This window comes from Saccoglossus kowalevskii, chromosome 9, assembly GCF_978046115.1.
Source record: "Saccoglossus kowalevskii chromosome 9, keSacKowa6.1, whole genome shotgun sequence".
Classification (NCBI taxonomy): Eukaryota; Metazoa; Hemichordata; class Enteropneusta; family Harrimaniidae; genus Saccoglossus; species Saccoglossus kowalevskii.
Window position 1 is genome coordinate 11,478,533 of NC_140649.1, and position 25,484 is coordinate 11,504,016.

General features: G+C 35.5%; 1 protein-coding gene across 1 annotated transcript in view; it reads right to left on the reverse strand.

The window, feature by feature from the left end:
• The window catches only part of LOC100373726 (receptor-type tyrosine-protein phosphatase S), an 82,933-nt gene that overhangs the window by 52,247 nt on the left and 5,202 nt on the right, over positions 1–25,484 (reverse strand). The window contains exons 4-14 of the mRNA XM_085503917.1: positions 19,663–19,836; positions 16,025–16,144; positions 15,790–15,909; positions 15,555–15,674; positions 15,320–15,439; positions 11,875–12,048; positions 10,489–10,608; positions 9,234–9,524; positions 2,108–2,392; positions 699–1,013; positions 352–504 (exon numbers count right to left, since the gene is read on the reverse strand). Coding sequence (XP_085360043.1) covers positions 352–504; positions 699–1,013; positions 2,108–2,392; positions 9,234–9,524; positions 10,489–10,608; positions 11,875–12,048; positions 15,320–15,439; positions 15,555–15,674; positions 15,790–15,909; positions 16,025–16,144; positions 19,663–19,836 — 1,992 coding nt within the window. The remainder of the gene's footprint in view (positions 1–351; positions 505–698; positions 1,014–2,107; positions 2,393–9,233; positions 9,525–10,488; positions 10,609–11,874; positions 12,049–15,319; positions 15,440–15,554; positions 15,675–15,789; positions 15,910–16,024; positions 16,145–19,662; positions 19,837–25,484) is intronic.

Genomic DNA, 25,484 nt, shown 5'->3' on the forward strand with positions numbered 1-25,484 from the left:
AAATAAACACATCTGACAAAAGTCCATCCAAGTTCCATGGTATTCATCTATCAAATATCAAATCAATTAAGCAACTTGTTTTCAAGAAAGAATGGAAAATGTAATTATTGACAGACATGTAATAAATATCTCCACTCTGTCATATTTGATGACAGCTGAGCTAATATACTGTACTTGAACAGCAGCATACTTGTATGTCCTAAATTGTCTTACATGTATACATGGATAGTAGAGCTCTAAATAGCTGACCTCATAATTATAACACCGGTAGGTATATGATATATATGGTACTATCATTGTAGTACGAGATGTCTTACTATTGAAACATATTATAAAATTCAAATAACTTACTTTGTTTGTTCATAGTATTACTACCACTAAAAATTGAGTAATAAACTATGTAATAATCTAATTCTCCATTCAATTTTACTGGAACTAACCAAATGACAGTGATATCACTTTCAGAATTGGCTACCAATGTTACATTCCTTGGTGGATCTGGACCTATGGCATTTGAAAGAATAATAAAAACTCTGAATCAAATTGAAAATATTTTACAACCTGTCAAGAATTTGAAATTAAAAAGATAGTCAAAACATAGCATCTACTGGGTTTGTTTTGATAATTTATTACTGTATAACAGTTAATACAGAATTATTTATAGTGCTCAAAATGTGCAAATAAAAAAAAATACTCACTAGACTCTTTTGTTCTTTCTATAACAGTCTCAGTTGGTACACTTGATCCCTGAGAATTTGTACAATTAATTCTAGCCTTGTAGTAGGTATATGCGGCTAGGTTTTCTAGTTGAATTGTATACTGTATCTCAATTTCAGTAAAAGTTCCGTAAGCCATCCATTCAGTCACTGGTTGTTGTTGATCATCTAATTCCATATATTCTACACCACATTGTATGATGTCACTATTACCATCATAAGTCACTTCCCATGTCAATTCAATTGTCTCAGCATTTGTGGCTATAAAAGTTATAATTGTCACTTGATCTGGTACCTCTATATAAAATAATGAAAAATTACTATTATATACAAAATCAATCGTGTCTGATCACTGATTCAAATCTATCCAATAATTATAATATTGTTCACATGCACTCACAAAAATGGTCCCTTAGAGATTTAAGGTAGAGATGCAGTTTACCTGACGGGTATTTTAATTAGTTAATTAGGAAATCAAGATGACCTCCCTTGTCCACAAAACTATATATTTTTGGAAAGCTTATTGTATGAATTTTAAAATTTTGTTAGTATTTTTTTTTATGGACACTGTAGTAGTTTGAAACATGCACAAAAATATGCCTTTTTGGTCAAAAGTGATTTAAAAAAAATTAGCTCCTAAACCATGCTTCTGTTTCATGTAAAAATTGGTTTGTGGGTACATCTGTGTACTATGAAGAAAGTGCCGTCTTGAAAACTGTCTACCAGTTGTCAATTTTGCAGGGCAGCAGCCCAAATTTCACTACTTCAAGTTTATGCATAAATTAACACCCAGGCTAGTTGTCTGTACGATTGTTGTAACACTGTTCAACCAAAAACAATGCCCTGACGGCATTTTGAAGATAAACACATTGTCAATCATTTGTGACAATTTCAAAACAAAAGGTCAAAGCTTCTAGGAGCTTTTTTTTTAAAGTTCTGGGATGTGCATTAAAAAGAAGCTGAGATAATTGCTAATTTGCATAACAATTCACTCAGTAAGAAGTTTGCTAATGCTCATAATTAAAATGGCTGTAACAGTTCCAAATTTAAATGTATTATCGTTTTGTTAAAAGTTAAATATAGTGCATAATATGGAGATTCCGTCATTTCTTTTTTTCACCATGTCTCTTTTTTATTATTTATGTACAGCTTTGCTAAATCTTGCTAAGCATTCAAAAGAGAGAATGTTTGCATCTGTTATCTATATTTTAAAATCGTTTTTTGAGTATGTTCCACTATTCACAATTCTACAACATTTCAACAGTCTACAGCCAAGGCTGTTTGCATAATAAAAAGCAAAAAACAATTTCACTCCTAAGTGCCCACAAACCTGCATCTCCACCTTAAATACATTTTTTACTTATTTATTGATAAACTTGTATAATACATACCTAAGACAGTGAGAGTAAAGTTTTCACTCACATCATCATATCCATTATTCACCACACATTGATATATACCATTGTCATTTCTATCTACACTGTTGAATGTCAGTGTACTATTCATAAAATAACCATCCTCTTCGTTCACAGTATTAGACTCAGAAATAGGATCTCCGCTAATTGTCTGCCATGTCACTGCAGGCAATGGTTTACCATGTCCACTACATGTAAACACTGGAGAACTAAATATCTCAATTTCTTGTGAATCTGGTATCTCAACTATTGTTGCAGGAACTGGAAAAAAAAATGTTGTCTTTAATAACACCATGGTGCATATCACTTACAGTTGTGATGTTTAGTGTGAAATATTACTAGCTGATATGGTAATTTATTGTCACATTATCCATGAAATATATCATCATTTTATGTATGTTCCAACAGTATACACATAAAAACAAATGGTGTACTGGTCCCACTTATATTGCAGCAACCAGCCAGCCGACCCTTGTAAAAATACTGGTATCACCCCCCACCCCCAGGTGCATGGCACCTCTAGGAAGTATTGCTACACTTTTACATTCACAGCAGCGCTCTGAGAACAGGTAGTGTAAGTAATTGGAGAAACTAATAACAAGGAAGCAAGCTAGAGCAGCCCCTCTAGTTTATTGCGTCATACCATTTACTACCATTACTTTTTTTAAATATTTGTCTAAGTTAGATAAAGTGGGTTAGAGCCTATCTATGAAGCTAAAAACTTGCACCACACTCGCCCCAAGATCAAGAAACAGTGTGAATTCAATGGCAACACTTAATACATACTAGTGAAAGAGTACAAAACAGGGTAGGCATGAGATCTTTTTTTTTACAGAAATGCAGTGATGTCAAATTGAATAGACAATACAATGCCTCATTGCAAACATGTGACCGGATGATCAGAATAGCTAAACTGTCCTACAATAACATTCTGGTAGCTAAGTTAAGCAACGCACACCCATAAGACAAAAGTTAACCCACAAAAGATTTTGGTTAACACATGTCAATATAACTTCATCAACCAAATAGTTCATAATTTTCAAATTGGTAGTATGTGCTCGAAAATATATTTTTTTACCCAAAAATGACAAATTTACATGTATTTGCAAAAAAATAGAGAATTTTAACACCACCTCCAATAAGGTATAATATACCCCGGTACCAGGGTCCTAATTATAATTAATCCATAACGATTTGTATATTTTACAGGATTTGATCAAATTTGTGAAATTAAATCAGTCATTTCAATAATTAATAACACAACTTTATATGAGGTCCAAGGCCATGACTACCATTTTCATTATACCACTACATATTACTAATACCTAATAAGTATATTGCTAAAATTGGCCAATACATTTTTTGGGTGATGATTCAAATGCAAAAAATTCAAACAAAAATGAAAACGAGTAATTTAATCATTTTGTTTTAACTGTCAAAACAGTCTACTAGCTGTAGGATAGTGTATTGTATATTGTTTCTTTGATTATATACTCCACCCAATAAGAATGTAATAATTCACCACTATATTTAGATATTGTGAGAGCCATTGTATGACAGTAAGTTTGGTGCGAATGCAGATATCAATAGTACTTTAAGTAAGGTCTGATTTAAATATTACTGATATGGTATGTCAGTTGATGTTAGAACCCATAATATACATATGTGCAGTCTTTGTGCACAAAATAAAGCATACAACTAAACAAGCATATCATATTTTCTTGGTGCACTATTGGAAATAGTCTAGTCTAGTCAGGGTAACCATATATGTAAGATTGTTGTTGTCAATGAATATTTTACCACATGAGTTGGTAGAGTGGAAAACATGAAAACAAATTATTACAGTAAATCATTCATAAATTGATTTACATACATGCACGTCACTCATATTTAAAGTTTTCATGGAGAAGGAAGGATTTGTTTCCAAAAAAAACATAATGCAATTTCATCTAAAAAGCGACCATTTTGAAACATTTTCCATAGAATTACATGTAAACAAATTAATTCATGAATAAATTTATAATAATATTCAAAATTCTCCAATTTTTCATGACAGCTATTTTTTTTAGCATAGGTCACTGACCAAAATTATGAGATATGATGGAATGTTTTTGCCATAGGAACCAATTGTAAAAATTCAAAAAAACATTTTTGATCAATTTTTCAGGTAGTTTGCAGAAAACTTAGTTCGATGACATTACAGTAACCCAACTCTTCTTTCTGGATTTCAAGGATTTCTTAGTATTGTTTTAATGGTAGCAAACTACCTTAATCACAGTTTAGTTAGTTACATCACATTATACCGGGTACCAGTATACTGACTGATTGAAACACCAAGCTGACTGGGATCAAAATATTTCTTTAGCCACTTTGCATATTGCAGTAGTGTTAGTTATTATTATTAGTTGTGTAGAAGTAAGATTTCAATATGTTTGGTCGACACACAATGTACATATAGTCCCTGCAGTGAAATTAATGAAAATTCCAACAGAATAACCATACAATTTTTTTAAAAAAATGCGTTGCTTGAAGAGGAGAGACTTACAGTTGATGTTAGCACAGGGTTGTACGCAAAAGATATGATTCCCCCCCAACAACCTCTTGTTCAATTTTCCATCCCACAATCCTTTGCAAAATATAATGTTTGGTGAACATTAATACAATAGAGTTAACAGAATAATGCCCATAAAAATTAAGTAGTTAATTGGTGAAAAATAGCTTTGTTTAGAATGGCTACTAGACTAGCAGCACAGTAGACTAGACAACCATGTCTCAGTTTTTTTCTTTATCTCCCTTGGTCAAACATTGGTACAAACATTTTCCTATATTTTCCTATATTTAAGCTTTCAGATGATGTATAGGTTGTTATACCGTAGTTGTTCGAGTATAAACTCCTGCTCAAGTATAAGCCCCCCCCCCCTCCAAAATTTACAGCATTTTACAAGTCATTTATTCGATTATATTTTATTTGAATTTTATTTGCATTTCATAACAATTCAACATTATTATAATCACGACTGAGTAATAATCAACAATTGTGAAACGCAGCATGACCGGATCGCGCAACCATGATTATTTGCTGCTACGCGATGTAGTTGTGTTTTTATTTGAAATTTCGTTTAGAATATACTTCCGTTACCCCAAAACGTGCACAAGAGTGATTAGTGACCCCGGGGCGTAACGGCCAATCCTCAAGTCAATTTGGACGATGCTAGTCGATGAAGACACTCGATTTGTTTATGAATAAGTTAGCATAAATTATCGCACGGGAGAAGTTTTAACTGTTTATAAGCCCCCACCCCTATTTTTTCGTCAATTTGCCGTTTTCTCGGAGGGGTTTTTACTCGAACAATTACGGTGGTAGCATGCTCAGTAACTTATACTGCTGAGATCAACTATAAACTATTATACAAATTTAATGAACAGTATACCAATAATTTTAAGGTAGCGAGAAGGGAAATTTTCACTTTTTTCTTGATTTTTCAAAAATTGATAAAACGGTTACTTTAGTTTAGACCTTGATACATCACCTCCTGTTTACAAAAGATCGAAATTGCGAAATAACGTTGCTCAAATTAGTGTTTAAAAACACTAGCAGAAAAGACTACAACTGCCGTTTCGTGGATATTTGCATAATGTTTATCTTTGAAAGGGTTTAAATGATAACATCTTATCTGTATACTCTGTTGTTGACGATTCTGATATAACGGGTGATAAGCTTCCAGTTGCAAACAATGCGTGTTTATCTAACGTCCATTGTCAGCATTATTGTCAGTCGAGACTTCGTCGGAGAAAAATGGTCATACAGTACTCATTTCGCCCAACCTTCCGCTTTTACATCGTCCGCTTATCGCTTAATTTCCGACCACGCGGTCTTGTCCGACCGGAAACCGACCGCATTTTAATCGCGTTTTTTTTCCGCTCGCTCGCTCATTGAAAACATTGACCGCTCGCCCAAACACTGAAAACTGGCACATGGGTGGTCGAAATGGTGGTTTTGATAGTAAAGTGTGAACATACAACTAGTATTAACTATTATTAAATTCTGTACGACACTTCAAATTTAGTAGTTGTATGACACTTGTATCGTGAAAGCAACTGAACTGGGACCTCTTGTTACGTGTTTTGGGTGCTTGTTCTAGATGTAATATTTTTTATTTTATTTTAATGAGACAGTTACGTGAAAAAAGCCTAGGTAACTCCTCTTGACAGAGCAGAGAAACGAGGAAATGTTAGTGATTAATTCCAAAAATAACGATACCGAATCCACATCGGTCCACGTCTGGTAAAATTTGACATTATTTTTTTAAAATTAAGTCACGATCATTGAATGAGCTCGGTCTATACCGTATACGTACCGCAAAAGTGTTCCCACAACAAATATTTTCGACTAAAAACGGCCACATGCCCTGAAAAAATCGAACAGAGCTAAACATGTATGAATAATTTATTGGGCTTAAAAGAAAAACGTGTCAAATTTAGCCAAATAGCCATAACTATTTGGTGGCCAGTCGATGAACAATTCAAAACTCAGGATTCACACGGAAGTCCTTCAGGGCTGAAAATCATCGACGCTACTCTGGTTTACTTTATTTCACAACTTGCAGAGAAAACTGATTCGCGTGAACTCTAATGTATCTTAGCCTAGTATTTTCTTTTTGAACTAAGGTCAAATTCCATCAGTTTGCCAAAATATATGTTTTTCAGCGAATAATTTTGAAGCCTGTCACAGCACAAAAAACCACGTGAATCGACGCCGGTGATTGGATTGTACGAAGACCCTTAAATTAGCGTCAAATATGCTTTGTTACAACATAATTGATTGGCTGAGAGTCACCTGATCGGAGCACGACCTGGGTCACAGAACCATATTTGTCCGTATTATCAACAGGACTTTGCAAAATAACCACACCCACATTTTCAATCTTTTTTAGGGCGGAAGTTGCCAACAATGTTAAACAAAATCGTGAATTTCATGGATTCGAATAAAATAAAGCAAGCGATTGATAAGGATGATTATTAATATTTTCCCCGATGCTCTTCGAATTTTTATTTTTTTTTATTTCAAGGTAAAAAATGGCTAGTTGAAGTTGCATCGTCTTCAATGCGGTTGTTTCACCGCGAACAACTCTAGCTCTGTTTTGGGCATGGTTTAGTTTTGCGATGTAAAATAAAATATATATTAAAATAATAATATTGATTAATTTTTTGGGGTTTCTGCCCACAAATTACGGACATGATCCCCATGAATTACGGTCAATGTTTGTCTTCTCTCGGCTGATTGTCACGGTGTTGATCGACGCCCTTCCTAAACTCAGTATGGAGAAACCAACGGGGATCGACATTCCAAACAAACAATCGAAATTATCAACGAAAGACGAGATGTTTCTAGATATTTACAAACATACTGTCATGACAAACATATGTAAAATTAACAAATACACAAAGAGGTGTAATATTAAGTTTTATTTTAGGCTTAGAAATATTTTCTTTCACTCAGCTCGTGCATGTACCTGCCATTTAGCTTTACGGTCGGGGAAAACAACGGGGAAAACAACAATAATTATACAAAACACATTGCGAAGACTCAACAATCAGGAAAGAAACCCCAGACAACCATGTCGTACTTGTGTTGAAATACATTTTGTATTTCACGTCAGAATATTGTTTAAAATAAAATATTCAGTCCAAGCCAAATCGAGGTCAAGGGGTTAGGTTGCGTGCATATAATTATATATAGTTAAAACAAAAAGTATTTGAACTTTTGTCAGCTGTTCAACATCTATAAAAACCAGAAAGACAATTAATTATAAGACAATGTGAACCTCGGAAATTATTCTGTTAGTCTGAATTTTAAATGCGCGCGAGCGAGCAGGTGGGCGGTGATATTTCGGGGTTTGCGCGGTCGAAAACAAAGCGGAAATTGTCCGGTCGAATTCAACAAGCGGTCGCAAAAGCGAGAGAAAAAGGTGATTAGAAAGCGGAAGCGGGCGGGAGGTTGTGTGAAAGGAGTACTGTAACTTTGCACAACTTTCTTTTAAATCGTTTTATTTTCCAAGTCAATATTCTATTTTACTAATACATTTTTTTTTCTAACGCAATGGCGAAGAAAAGAAAGAAAGCGTTGACAGACGAGGCAAAGAAAAATCTGCCACTCAGTGTCGCACTCTGACACAGCAATTTTTTTTTCAAACATCGGCCATTTTGTTTCACCATGAAAACCGTTTTTAGATGTCTTATCAGAGACACTTGAAGGATTAGCTTGTTTGTAAACTGTCAGCGTGTACAGTGGGACAGTAATGTTTGTCAGAGGATTATCCCTCGTTGTTCGTTTGCATAACAATGGAAAACCCGAACGTTCCTGGAGTACGGACTCAAATGCCAGCAGTTTTCTTCATTTTTCACGCTCGAGCTTGAAATTATTCATTATCTGACACACTTTATGAGTTCTACGATATCAGTGGTTAATATGTTTGGCCATTTTTAGTGTATATTTATAATAATGCAGCAAATCTACAGTGTTTTATTAACCAAAACTGTTTTTCGCGTTTTTCTCGAGTTGAAGTTTTGATCGAGTACGACTCATTGGGACCGCCGCCAAATCAAGTGCGTTCGGACTAGGACATTCAAACTCGCAGTTATCGTACAAAAGATAATGATGGTGCGAAATATGTCTGGGTTTTTAAAGAAAATGCTTTGTCACAGAATAATAGTCTGTTAAAGGTGCCAAGTATGAAATAATTTGGGGACAAAAAAAAAAAAACCTGCATAGAAATCGGAATAATAGGTCTTTTGATTATCGGAGGCGCATTTCAATGGACTTGATTACTGACAATGCATGACGTAAATTTCACCAGGAAATTCCGCAGTGTGCTCTCGCAATCGCGTCATTTTTACAAGGTTCGCCATTTTTGATGTCACGTGATAATTATGTAAACAATGTCTGTCCAGTTTGTGCGAACTTGCACCTCTATACTTAGTCTTTTGATATATATAACCTAAATTACTGTTCTGAACGAGACAACAGACAGAGAATGTTTTATTTAAAAACGTCACAAAACCTTCTCGCTACCTTAAAGTACTGAATAATCAATGTTCTTACCTTGTACATCAACTGTAACACTCGCAGTCGAACTTCCTACGACAGTACCCACTGAATTACGTGTTTCAGCATAGCACCCATACACACCGCTGTCCTTTTCTGGTTGTAAATCTGTTTTACTCAAGGTGAATATACCATTTTCAGGAACAACATGATCTGATGAATAGTTTGGTGCATTCCACCATACAGACACTTCATTGCTTGGTAAGTTTACATTACAGATAATTTCTAAAACATCAGTGTGGGCGATGTTATATGTACCCTGGCGATTCAATGAAACTTGAATATTTTCTATATAAAAAATACAAAAATGTAAATGGTTTATCAAAACAAACTTAAAACATATTTTTAATAATAAATAATGGTTAGATTCACAATCACAATCACAAAAATATAAACAGTCACACAAGTGTTCCATGAACTGTCTTCTGCCAGATTATGAGGCAAAAATTGCAGAAAACTTATTTACATTTTTATGTCAATACCAAATTTGAACCAGATGGATATTTATAGGTTTTGATGGAAAGTTAGATTATATTAAAGAGGATCACTTCATGAAAGGTGGCACCATACATTGTGTACATGAACTACTTAAAGTATGCAATCAGCAAATGTAGTTCTACAAAATCTTCTAAAACTTTTACTATTGTATAATGAAGCAATAAACCACCGCCGTATATACACACAAGTGTGTATATTGTGTATATTGAGTGGATTTAACAGAATCAGGTGGCATACTTGACTTCAGTGGTGGTTTTAATAGTGTCATTATATTTTACCAACTTCCTATAGTCTGAGACATAGAAATTATTTTTAAAGCATAATAAACCATGTACAAATGTGACCAAAATGTTCTACTTGCAACCATGGTAAAATAAAAGTTCGCCCTGGAACTAGCCTACAGCAAGTTTAGTCACATCGAACGATGAAGCAAGTTAACATAATATTGGTGTTTTCTTGAGACAATGTAGATATATGTAAAATTGTCTTAACTGAAAGAATTTTAATGGAATACAAATGCTGTTTAATGTCATATGCCCAATTGCAGGTTTTTCAGCGAGCAACTGTCATTTGACTAATTCCGAAAACAAATATTTGTTTATGCATAACTTTTAACTTCAAATGCCCAAGGTTTGCAATGTTCTTCATTACATTATATAACAGTAAAATTGTTTATGCAAATTCCGGTTGCCAATGAAAAACAAAGCATGCTAACAGCAGTAGATGTATAATGATAATGGATATAATAGCTTACTCTTGTCACATTCAATGATACCGCACGCTGTACATGCACCGTTGACATTGTTACAACTTGAACCACTGATACAGCTACAGTCTTCTTGGCAATTAACACCATATACACCATCAGCACATGCTGGAAAATAATGTTAATTAATTTCACAAGACAATCTTCCACACTTAATTAGTAAATGAAAAAAACACAGAATATTTCTGTTATCAATGCCTTACATACACACTATATCATAGCTGGTTACTATACATAGTATCCCAGCAAAATTGAAAGCCACATACATGTAATACTGTTATCAATACATGCCTGCAATACTGCAATAATTCCATGTCCATTCACATTATACCATACATTACATACACGCTATACCATAACTGGATACTATACATATTGTAGCTCATCAAAAAATGAAACCACAAAACAAACAAGCCATGCATGGCACAGTTTCCGTTAGTTATCAAGTTTAAGATATATAGTTTTGTTTATAGTAATACAGCTTGAATATAAACATGTCAGGAATATGATTATGATGATTGTTTAACATTTAAATGATTGACATTTGTATCTGATTGTCAAACGAGTATTGAGAGATATTGCTCTGAAACAGCATTAATTAAAACAAAATCAGCCATTTTGAATACATGTATAATGAATATATAAAATTTGAACATAGTCAGTCAAAGCATGTCAAGAGATATGCCTCCAGAAGCCCATTCATTAAAACAAAATGGCCACTAGTCAGTCATTCTGAATCTGATCTAAAAAATAAAATAACATGCATCAGGAACCCGTAATGTTTAATGTATGTACCAAGTTTGAACAAAATCCATCCATAAATGCTTGATATTTGATGATTTTTTAGCACAAAAATGGCCACCATTCGGCCATTTTTAATAAGATCGTTAAACCAATATATCTGTGTATCTATGACATGATGTATAATGAATATTTAAAAATTGAACATAATCAGTCACAGCAAGTCAAAGACATGGCACTAGAACCACATTCATTAAAACCAAATGGATGCCAGTCAGCCATTTTGAATCTTATCTGAAAACAAAATGATGTGCACCAAGGTCCTATAATGTCCAACGTATATACCAAGTTTTAACATAATCCATCTGTAAACAGCCAGAAATGCTTGATTTGATGATTTTTAGAACAAAAATGGCTGCCATTCGGCCATCGTGAAACAAATTGATGTGCATATGTATACATGTAATATCATGTATGACGTATGTGTGAAGTTTGATTGTGATTGGTCCAGGCATTTCTAAGATTCAGGTCCGGACGCACGCACGGAAGCATGAACACACTGAGGTCAAAATATTAGTCCCCGTTTTTGGACTGCGTCTGAACGGGGACTAATAAGGTAGTAGATTTTTATACCTGCACATGTGAAATCATGAACACTCCACTGTCCATTTGCTTGACAAGTACTAGTATCTGTCCCAGATGATGTATAGCCAGTATTACAGTAAAATGTACATACAGTATTGTAAGTTGTTCCTGTACATGTTGAGCCTCCATGTGCTGGATCAGTGATAGTTCCACAATTTACTGCTGCAAAGAAAAATAATTAAAATACTGTAAATTATAATTTTTAAACAATACTGTAAATATAACATATGTTACAGATATATCTGAAATGCTGAACTCTTTGAGTTACGGACATCAAGTTACAAAAATATTGAGTTTCAAAAATGACCTTGTCCATATTTTAGAAATCATGCTAGCTTTTGTGAAACTATGCCCAAATTGGAACTCGACGTATGGAGCCGGGAACAGCCACTGGTGGCACTGTATACAATTGAAATGTATTTAGGCTTGCCTACACTCATGCAGACTTTAACAGCGTAAAGGTCAGAAATATTTGTTAAATTTGGTGACTAGTTTGAGTTACAAAAATGACCACATCCATATTTTACAAAACCACGTCCAAATTGTAACTCGATTACCTGTTACAGAACTTGGGGCAAAATACAATTTTGTTTTTGCAACATAGAACATTATACTTGAGGTTTTCAAAAACATTAATTTTTACCAAAAATGCCAAAAATATTGATCAAAATTGAAGACATCATCACAAAATGAACAAATTTGTGTTTGACTTGTTGTTTACAAGAAGAAGTCTAAAACAGAAAAGGTTGACATGAACACAGCCGACGGACAATCACTGATATGCTTAGCTCCGCTTCACTCGTACATGCATATCACATGGATGACGTCATTGAATCTAGCGATACTGCACATGACAAATCATCGTTCACTGTACTGTCGATGTCCTAAGGTCATGACCAGAATATTCATAATGCCTTCACCTGCTGCTTTGGCATCCTCAATATTATGGTCATGACTACCATTTCTTGGGCAGAAAACAAATTATGATATTACCCTTGAATACATGTGGTTCTAACAATTTAAGGTAGAGATTCGGCAGGTTCGTGGGCACTTGGGAGTGATTTTTTTTTTTTTTGCTTTTTATTATCCAAACAGTCTTGGCTATAGACTGTTAATATTGTGAATAGTGGAACATACTCAGAAGACGATATAGACAACAGGTGCAAACATCATCTCTATTGAATGCTTAGCAAGATTTAGCAAGGCTGTACATAAATAATAAAAAAGAAACATGGTGAAAAAAGGAATGACAGGATCTCCGTATTATGCACTATATTTAACTTTTTTCAAAATGATAATACATTTAAATTTGGAACAGCCATTTTAATTATGAGCATTAACAAACTTCTTACTGAGTGAATTGTTATGCAAATTAGCAATTATCTCAGCTTCTTTTTAGTGCACATCCCAGAACTTTAAAAAAGAATAGCTCCTAGACGCTTTGACCTTTTGTTTTGAAATTTACACAAATGATTGACAATGTGTTTATCTTTAAAACGCCGTCGGGGCATTGTTTTTGATTGAACAGTGTTACAACAATCATACAGACAACCAACCTGGGTGTTAATTATGCATAAACTTGATGTAGTGAAATTTGAGCTGCAGCCCTGCAAAATTGACAACTGGTCCAATTTTGACAGGAAACAGAAGCATGGTTTAGAACCATTTTTTTTTTAAATCACTTTTGACCAAAAAAGCACCTTTTTGTGCATATTTCAAACTACAGTGTCCATAAAAAAATACTAACAAAATTTTAAAATTCATACAATAAGCTTTCCAAAAATATATAGTTTTGGGGTTTTTGGTTTCCTTATTAGCTAATTAAAATACCTGTCAGGTAAACTGCATCTCTACATTAAAACAATACTTTGATGATCTTTAAACCTATTTTTTTGAGAAATTCACCCACACGCTAACATTGTCTTCTATGGAGTTCTAATAACCCATATTCCAAATGTTCTATCTTGTAAAATCTATTCAGCCGTTCAAATCAATGACAAAAATTTACAATGGGAGTTAAATGTAACTTACAACATAATTCCATTTGCCTTTGGTGGGATGTATGAAAGTGACTGATTTCAATTAATTTTCACATTAATTAATATTTGTTATTTTGAGTACTGATAATATTTTTTTTTCAGATTACTGAAGAAAATCACCTTGTCCCTGAGTCCCACAACTTCCAGTGACAGTTTTGATGCCACTACTCCAGAAACTGTACCAGAAACACCTATATGACTGTGTAAATCCAACACAAAAACATATAATCATGAAGTTCGTAAAACAATAATATTTTTAATATATTTCAGTCACTGACTCCGATGTTTGTAGTTTTATATTGTATATAGTTTGTAGTTTTATATTTTTTTCCGTTCATGTATACTCGAAATAATGTTTAATACAAATGTCATGCGTAGTATTGTATATTTTTATGAATTTAAATTGTAAAATAATAAAATTAATCATTGTTCTTATTTTTAGACATATCCATGCATATAAAAAGAGTCACCCCATGTGATGCTGCTACATAAACTGTCATCAATTTGAAAGACCTTCAGCCATATACATGTATACCGGTAGTAACAAATCACGCACAGGCACAAAGTTCATTATATTATAATTTTGGTCATGTGACCCATTGTTCAAAACTTTTCAGTGCAAACTTTACAACTCATTTTATATTACATAATGATGTACTTCAGTTTGACAGAATTGTATTATGTGTACCGGGTATGTGCGGGTGAGTTTATATCCTTATGACTGGGACACAGGAATGAGAATTGTTGTTAAAAATAAATAGACCAGTCTTTATTCATTACTGACTGTAACATAGGATGTAATAATACAGCACAGGAAATAGATTGGACAAAAATTGAACACCCTACCACCCACTAAACTTAAAATACATGATAAAAACTGATAAACATTAGCGCATTTTTCACAGCGTCTATATAGTAAAGACACCATTTTGATACAAATCATATACCGGTACTGTGCGATCTCGCACACATTATAATATCAGTTATTAGAAGTATGATGTTTTTGTTTTGAATATAATTATTATCTTATTAATTTGTTTTTAGGTTAGGTTATTGTCTTTAACAGGCCTAATAAAGTTTATTCAATAATCATTGAATTGTCATCATCTTGTCACTAGGTACTAGCTAGGAGTTCTGGGAAAAATATTTAACCCCATTTTATGGGAATTTTGTCATATCTTTCACATTATGGCAGACAAGCTTGACAATTTGTAGTGCTGTCATTACTAATTTAACCTATTCAATGTTTAATCAAAGACGAACCCAAATTAATAGTCCCCGTTTTCGGACTTCGTCCAAACGAGGACTAACAAACTATTTATAATTTTTAAACAAAAATAAAATAAAACTAGGCTAAAGAATTAAAAGTACATTAAGTTCATGTTTTAATTTACCTGTTTGACAAGTAGGTCCAGAGTATCCAGTTCCTGCACAGTTACATGTGTATGACCCCCCTGTATTAGTACATACACCTCCATTCAGACAAGGAGTACTCGATGTACATTCATCAATATCTGTGAAAATAAGACACAAGTATTAAAATAACAAACTATTTATAATTTTTAAACAAAAATAAATTAAAACAAGGCTAAAGATTTAAAATTACATTAAGTTCATGTTTTAATTTACCTGTTTGACAAGTAGGTCCAGAGTATCCAGTTCCTGCACAGTTACATGTGTATGACCCTATTGTATTAGTACAAACACCTCCATTCTGACAAGAAGTACTCAATGTACATTCATCAATATCTGTAAAAATAAGACACAAGTATTAAAATAATAAACTATTTATAATTTTTAAACAAAAAAAAATTAAAATAAGGCTAAAGAATTAAAAGTACATTAAGTTCATGTTTTAATTTACCTGTTTGACAAGTAGGTCCAGTGTATCCAATTCCTGTACAGTCACATGTGTATGACCCCCCTGTATTAGTACATGTACCTCCATTCAGACAAGGAGTATTCGATGTACATTCATCAATATCTGTGAAAATAAGACACAAGTATTAAAATAACAAACTATTTATAATTTTTAAACAAAAATAAATTAAAACAAGGCTAAAGATTTAAAATTACATTAAGTTCATGTTTTAATTTACCTGTTTGACAAGTAGGTCCAGAGTATCCAGTTCCTGCACAGTTACATGTGTATGACCCCCCTGTATTAGTACATACACCTCCATTCTGACAAGAAGTACTCGATGTACATTCATCAATATCTGTGAAAATAAGACACAAGTATTAAAATAATAAACTATTTATAATTTTTAAACAAAAATAAATTAAAACTAGGCTAAAGATTTAAAAGTACATTAAGTTTGTGTGTCCATTCTACAAGGAGCCGATGTACATTCACTAATATCTGGGAAAATAATACAAAATTACCGGTATTATAACAATCAACCTGACAGTCAATATAACTCTGTTGTCTAAAGAATTAGAGCTAAGAGTAAATGTATATTATTTATATTTATCACATATGACAGGGTCAACATCCCATGTATTGGTAGTACCAGAACATGTAGACATCAATGATGTAAGTGGTGTATAACCAATTGAACATGTGAATGTGCATTCACTGCCAGAACCTGTATTGGAAGTGGCACCTGTACATGAGCCCAAAGCAGCATTCTGTGTAACTGGCAATGCAGTACAATCACCTGCAGATACAAATGAGAAACAATCAAAACAGCAATTCTACTGACAAAGGTAAACAATTAAAATACAAGCATTGACAATGCTCAGTCCCAATTCTGTAGTGAATGTAAAATTACATCATTAGCAGCGATCGAGTAGTGTGGGTATATATTTTGCAAAACAGTATGTAACTAATACTTGTCCATATTGAGAGATATTGCTCTGGAACAGCATTCAAAATCAGCCATTTTGAATACATGTATATATATACTGTGGAATACTTTATTTTCGCTGGAATTAATTTTCGCTTAAAAGGCTTTTTGGGCGTTTTGCTTGGAATTTATTTTCACTGATTTTTCATGAGTTTAATGTGAAATATAGGAAAAAAAGTATATTCACTGGATTTTATTTTCACGGAATCATCCCTTCAGCGAAAATAGCAAAAATAAATTCCAAGCGAAAATAAAGTATTCTACAGTAACATGATGATTTTTTTAGCACAAAAATGGTCACCATTTCAGCCATTTTTAATAGGATCGTACAGCTATAACATGATGTATAACAAATATATAAAATTTGAATATAATCAGTCAAAGCATTTAAGAGATATGGCTCTAGAAGCCCAATCATTAAAACAAAATGGCCGCCAGTCAGCCATTTTGAATCCAATCTGAAAAATAAAATGACGTGCATCAGGAACCCGATTGTCTAATGTATGTACCAAGTTTGAAATCCATCCATAAATGCCAGAAATGCTTGATATTTGATGATTTTTTAGCACAAAAATGACCACCATTCAGCCATTTTGAATAGAATTGTTAAACCAATATATCTGTTTGTCTATGGCATGATGTATAATGAGTATTTAAAATTTGAATATATGGCTCTAGAAGCCCATTCATTAAAAACATAGTTGAACTATGGTGACCTTGCCCTTTGTTATATAATATAATTCCCTTTATCATAGTTTGTTTCAATAAAATATGCATTGTCATAATTAATTTTGAATACAAACAAGTTTTGCGGTTGAACCAACAGTCGGGAATCAGTCTACCGAATGTCCTTTAAAGATGTAAATATCTTACAAAATCATTGGTGCCTAACACAATGTATTTGTTTAATTATTTTAAGGGACATAATTTCCAGCTTTATTCAAAGTAATTCAGATATTTTAGTATAAAAACAAATGCCTCATCGCAAAAAAAAGTGCTGCATTTAGACGTGAATAGATTCATAAAACATGCAAGATAACAGAAAATCTTAGCTGGCTTTTGTCCAAGTATTTTGTACAGGTGTCTGTCAAAAATTAATGATTCACTGGTACAAATATGAACTGCCTCATACTACTGTATTATATGAAAAGTAAAAAAAACACCCTTTATGAATAGCTATCATGTTGCAAGCTCTGCTTTGTATGCAAATCAACTTAAATAGTTAGTTGGTGGAGGGAGAAGTCAACAGTACTGTTGCTTCCTGAGAATCTACATCTTCAAACACTGCAATCTTTGAAGTGTGTTTTAAACCAGTATTATAAAAACTATCATTTTGTTCTAATAGCTGAAACATATTCCTGTGAGTTTTCATTTGTTGAATGAACGGTTTTGTCAAATACAGAATACATATATTTTAGAACAATTTTCTTTTTAAAATGTGCTTTGCTTTTTATGTATTGTTTTTGATTTGATAACTTTGAACTAAACAGATTTTCTATTAGCTTCAGATCTTGATCAAAGTTTGGCACCCAGTTCATGGGAGTGCTTATATTGATTTTCTGACATCTTGTTTTCTGTAAAGATTTTATTGGTAGGTTTGCAAATGTGTATCAGACTGTGCAATCTCTCCATGAGTTGGTTTTGAAACCCAGTATGGGATTCTGAGATACATTACCAAGGATATTATTACAAGATAAATCATTTGCTTCATTGAACACATACAACAATGCATATTTCCACTGAGATCAGTGACCTTTGATGTGTATCACCAGTGATCAGTCAAGTAGAAACAGTCAAAAAAATTTTATCAGATTTTCTCAATTTTTGCATGATATTTTCATACAGGACATCTGTTGTTCAAACTCAGGGAAGACTTTATACTGATGAATAAGGTGACCAAGTTTGATGAAGTTTGGAATAGAATTAGTAAAGTTATTATGCACACAATAACAATTATTAACGACGATGATGAAAACGACAACAACAACAACAACAACAACAATGACAACGCCGAACAAAATTTTTCCCTTAATATACCTTTCCCTTCCATCTTTGATGGTACAGACAGCCATTTTGAATCCGATCTGAAAAACAAATGATGTGCATCAAAAACCTGTAATGTCTAATATATGTACTAAGTTGGAACGAAATCCATCCATAAATGCCAGAAATGCTTGATATTTGATGATTTTTAGCACAAAAATGGCCACCATTTGGCCATTTTTAATAGGATCGTCAAACCAATATATCTGTCCATCTATGACATTATGTATAATGAATATTTAACATTTGAACATAATCAGTGAAAGCAAGTCAGAGATATGGCACGAGTACCTTATTCATTAAAACAAAATGGCCACCAGTCGGCCATTTTGAATCTTATCTGAAAAACAAAATTATTTGCATCAAGGTCCCATAATGTCTAATGTATATACCAAGTTTGAACAAAATCCATCTGTAAACAGCCGAGAAATGCTTGATTATTAGGATTTTTTAGCACAAAAATGACCGCAATTCGGCCATCTTGAATCAGATCTTAAAACAAAATGATGTGCATCAAGGTCCTATAATGTCTAATGTAAATACCAAGTTTGAACAAAATCCATCTGTAAACAGTCGAGAAATGCTTGATTTTGATGATTTTTAGCACAAAAATGGTCGCCATTCGGCCATCTTGAATCAGATCGTGAAACAAATTGATGTGCATATGTATACATGTAATATCATGTGTGACGTATGTGTGAAGTTTGATTGTGATTGGTCCAGGCATTTCTAAGATTCAGGTCCGGACGCACGCACGGAAGCATGAACACACTGAGGTCAAAACATTAGTCCCCGTTTTTGGACTGCGTCTGAACGGGGACTAATAAGGTAGTAGATTTTTATACCTGCACATGTGAAATCATGAACACTCCACTGTCCATTTGCTTGACAAGTACTAGTATCTGTCCCAGATGATGTATAGCCAGTATTACAGTAAAATGTACATACAGTATTGTAAGTTGTTCCTGTACATGTTGAGCCTCCATGTGCTGGATCAGTGATAGTTCCACAATTTACTGCTGCAAAGAAAAATAATTAAAATACTGTAAATTATAATTTTTAAACAATACTGTAAATATAACATATGTTACAGATATATCTGAAATGCTGAACTCTTTGAGTTACGGACATCAAGTTACAAAAATATTGAGTTTCAAAAATGACCTTGTCCATATTTTAGAAATCATGCTAGCTTTTGTGAAACTATGCCCAAATTGGAACTCGACGTATGGAGCCGGGAACAGCCACTGGTGGCACTGTATACAATTGAAATGTATTTAGTTGTACCAGGAGGCTGCGTAGTGCGGCCTGGGGAACTACCCTTCGAACCGAGGTCATCATTCCAATGATCCGCATTGTTCTTGGAGGGACACTGAGAGAACGCTGACTAGGTGTTCGGCTAGGCTGCTTAGCACTAAGCAACATGCTTGAAATAGCTATACCAAGCATACCTCTGTGTCAAACTCCATGCCCAGGAACACCAACTGTGCATTGGGTCGGGATGGGACTTGCTGTTTTACTAAAGAGCCCAACTGGTGAAATAAAGCCTGGCTAACAACCTCTTGTCAGGGTTGTGTAGTAACCAGTTATCGAGGTACGGATTGAGGTGTACCGACATTTGGTGAAGCAGCAGCACTACCTGTTTCATCACTCTGGTGGTAGGGCGCTGTGCATAACCCGAACGGGGGGCACCCGAAATTTGAATACTTGGCCCAGCTGGGCGATTAGAAGAAGATGGCAACTCGCTGGGTGCATCGGTTTGTGGAGGTAGACCCCGCTTAAGTCTAGTGGGGCTAGCCAGTCAAAACGGTGGAAGGAGAAAATGCTGAATGGCGTCTCCATGTGGAATCGATCGAGGAGCACATACAGATTCAGTCTGCCTAGGTCCAGAACTGGATGCCCACCACCTGTATATTTGGTACTACAAAAACATTTGGGTAGAAGCCTGGACTTCATGCCGGTATCTCTGGAAAGGTCCAGGGATCGGTCACCTGTTGACTCCAAACCGGACTACACCTGCGCAATCTGTGTACGACAGGGATATGTTCGGCAGTTGCGAGGTGTGGGTGTTCTCTTCTCCCATGAGGTGAGTTTCCCAAAGGCCTAAAGTAGTCACTAAGTTGTGACCTGGCCACTCGCTGAACACATGCCTGTCCCCCCGGTCGCAGAGGTAAGCGTCAAACACGTTTCCCCCGATGCCGGGGTAGATGACCGCCCGAAGAGGCTCTTTCCTCCCTGGGGCCGCACCACTACTTTTCCCTCCCGTGGAAGGGTATGAGCGCTTGCCTCCTGGCTGACTCTGGCTAGCGGACGATGCCCTAGGGCGTTGTGTTTTCTGTGCTTGGGGTGCCCTCCGTTTACCCTTGGCAGGGCCAACTGGCTGGATTTGATCTGAACTCTCTGGTTCAATGCACTCCGAAGCTCCGTAACTGTACCCGCCATTCCCAGAACAAAGAAGGTGGAAGATGTCCAGTCTGTGTCACTTAGGTAGCGACGTACCCCCTGACTTAGTTTGCCGGCGGAAACACTAGCGTCTAAGGTTGTGTCTCGTTGCACAGTAGTGGCCCCGGCCAAGAGAGCCAGGTGACACAAGGGGATGTCGCACGTAGATGTGTGGTTACCCACCACTGAGTCCTGGGCGCGCACAATAACACGCTCAAGCAACTCTGCCCTCAAGGCGTGATGGTTCGCAGGTGTCCTTGGGATTCGGTTAGGGGTGTTTTGGTCTCATCCCACACTTTGGGGTCTGATCCCAAAACCACACCGACCGGGTAGCGTTTGGTCCAGCGGAAAGTGTTGCATAAGTTTCACCCCACCCGGGGGCCTTAAGCGTTACCTCCTCCGCGGCTGACCAACGTCCGCCCATCAACACCATTTGCATGCCCTGCGCCACACTCCGCACTCAGACGGACAGGAAGAGACAAGCCGATGGGGTTGCTTTGGATCTCGATGCCCGTGATCCCATAAGCGTTGAAGCAACTGTAAGTGGTCGCCTTAGGATCAAGGGTGGGGGCATTTACATCGATGATACACTGTATCACTCCAAAGGTGTGGCTCACCAGTCGTTACGGATGGAAGACTCTGAGGGACTGCCCGAGGTACAGGCTGTATCTAACGCAAACAAACTGTCTCCTTTCAACTTAAATATGTGAGCGAGAGCGTGTTCGACTATGCGTCTCATGACAGGGTCGGTTCCCTCTGGGGACGCCCGTGGGTCTGCAAGAAGGAAGTCAAAATCCACAGCGGAGCCCAGACTCAAGGGTAAATTCTGAGTTCTGTACGGCGCAACAAACCTTGTCTGGCTGAAATTAGGGGGGAGGCCAATGTGTGCTTGCTGACTGAGGGGCCACAGTAGAGACGGTTCGCTCTGACTGCATCTGATCTACCCAGCCTGCCAGGGACACAATTTGCCCCGACAGTCCTTCGACCAAAGCCCTCAGAGGCAAACCCGGCGCCGTGCGAGGACGGATGCACAAAGGGACTCGCATAGGGCCCCTTAGGAAGAAAAACCTCCAGAGGCACAGCCTCGTTGTTGCCTGTAAGATCGGGTAAACCACCACCTGAAACAACAGACTGTGAGGATGCCCTCCGATCAGCAGGGGGAAAACCGAAAAATATCGGTACCTCCACCGACGGGCCTCCTACTCAACGTCTCAGTACGCAAAGCATCGGTAGCCGAGCAACTCACTTTAACCGATTTTTACTGGTTGTGCGACCTTGCTGTGAAATACGAGCAACGTGGTCAGTTTCAGTGATTTGCATGGCTCTGGAAAACATCCCAGGGCTCAGAACTCCAGTGAAGGCAAAACCCCCGAACCCTGCACGCAGTCACGGCAAAAATAGCATTTTGGATGCAGGTTCTATGCTGGTAAATTCTGATTATAACCACTGTACAGTCGCCTCGAAAAAAGAGGAGACAAAGCCGGCAGCTAGCCCCTGGTGCTGTCATCTATCCATTTCTAAATACATTGGTGAAACATAAAAATGAACACGACATGCATGAGGGAAGCGAAATACAGTTGGAAATGGTTGAAAGAGGACAACAGTTTCTTTAAGAACATGTTTGGTAGTCAAATATATAATGACAAGACAGAACACAGATCTGGAACAATATTGAGTGAATATCTAGCAGAGATCAAGTTACCTAACAATAGTTACTGGGTATATTTAAATCGTAATTAAATAATTACTACACGGTAATCTCAATACTTGGTATGCAATCGAAAATTATAATACATGCATGTATGACTTTATATAGTACTTAGTAGTATTCAGGTATATTGTATACATCACTGAGCCACAAAAATTGCCAGCACTAATCACAAGTAAGATCAAACAGTTGTTTTTTTTTAAGAAAGGCAGCGACAGCAATTAACATTTCCAATAGCTGTAGAAAATAGTGTTTAATAATTATGAGCATACATGTATTTCATCTATACTTGTACCTACTGTTTTTCCACCGTTTGAGCCTGTGCGAGCATCGTATTTCCATCTCCCTAATTCTGTTTTTTATCTAAGTAATTATTAATTGAGGCATAATTATCAATTGGAACTGTTCTCTGAATATATTAAGAAGTAATTGAGAAAATGAATTGTCATAGACACATTTACCCAATTGGATTCAACCACAAAGAGCAAATGAAACCACAACAGATAAATAATGACATCTCATAATACCAGAACCCTTCAGTGTTCTCCACTCTTTAAAATAGCTGGCGTGTAATTCACATGCAACTGTGAAATACATGTTCTCAAAAGATTCACCATAAATAAACAATATTTAGAAGTACGATATTTTTCTCTTGGGGTACATGAATATACTTGCCTAGTGAAATGAAATTTTAACAACAGTAATGGTACTTTTAGGCAGTCACTTATTTTGACGAAAACTAATTTGCATATCACCCATGCAATAATGTTTTTGGTATTTTCATGGTCGATATGCAAATGAACATGGTATTTCCATTGGCTACTGAACTATTTTTATGAACTATTTTTCGTCTGCTATTTTTATCCGGTTCAAATCGTTCAGCAACATTTTTGGCATATCAGGTGTACAAAACATGGAATACTAAGATTAGGAAAACTTAATGTATGTTAATCACCTGGAAACTGAGTTTTATAAGATTTGAAGGGCTCTCGAAAGATCCACCTGCAGTAAAAATAGCGATTACTATGGAGCCGCAACCGCCAACATCAAGATACCAGGAGGTTTCTGCTGGCGACGTTGCGGCGTTACTCAGTTCTAAATAAAGTTTATTAACGCCAAATGAGTAACATTTTAACTGGTAACCAAGACTTAGTCAATCCACGACCAGCAAGCAACATTGATATTACACTCGAGATGCGGTGTATTCTGCTGTACTTTCACTCACTTCGCTCGTGAAAGTACGGCCACAGGATATACCGCATCACTCGTGAAAATAACTTCCATACGCAACGAAAGCCACGGGGAGGGTGTGAGGTTTTGTCATAATATGAGATTACTAAAATAATGAAAAATAAGTAAAAACAGAAAAAAAAGAAAAAAAAAGTAAAAGTTAATATTACTGACAGCAGACATTAAAATGTAAAATAAGATCCAGCTTCCTGACTTTTTACTTATAAACTGTGCTACTGGTATAATAATGTTTTCATTCTGAAAACAATTCAACAATTCCATAAATTTGTTCTCTGCAGATTTATTGAACAGATAGGTACGCAACTCATACAATGTATTTGTTGCATTCCATCAGAAAGTGCATTTCTGCTCCATTAGACCTTTGTTTATACACATCTCACAAACTCTTTTGTTTGAGGTGTATTTAAATATGTATTCGAAAACTCGCAGTGAAATTATGCAGCAGCAATATTTACTGTTTCACTGTTTTTCACTGTTATGAAAATATGCAATTTAGATGCTAAATCGCTAATGCATATAGTCTAAAATTAGTGAATGAGGTAATAGACTTGAGTTTGTGAATTATACAAGGTGAGGAGATCGGTCAAAATATCATTACCGGGTAATGTTAGTAAATGCTCTCTGTGGTCCAATGGTGATCTACATGTATCTGTGCAAGGAGGGAAGAATTGTATAGTTCTGAGCAGATTGGTTATTGCATGACTGGCTTGACAAAATTGGTAAACCAGATGATGTATTGGGCGAATACATATATGTATGAATGAATGGTTTGTTCAGTGGCATATTATTAGATTTTTTGAGAATACATGTAGAAATAGTACAGAATGAAAATTGATGTTAAACTCCACATATAGTAACCTGTATATGTTAGTTTGATAGCGATGATGAATATTTTTGGAGTTATCAAGTCCACAAGGAAAGTTTATGACAATGCTGGACAACAACAATGCCGATGATGCCAGACATTTTGCCACTACCTACAATTATAGACGAAATGTAATTTAATAGAAGTTAGAATTCATGAGGTTGTATTAAACTTGAAGCTGAATCAATATAAATTGCAGCAAACCAGAGGCAATTGCTGTATAGCTTAGACACTGGTTCCATACTTTTGGCATTTACTACCAGTCTGTATACTAGTAACCTGCTGCACAAATACTGGAAGCTTTAATGTAGATTTAGAAGTAAATAACACAATACTAAAGATACTGTATCTTTGTTTTAATTTGCACTATCAATTTGTTTTTGTACAAGTTTCATTACATT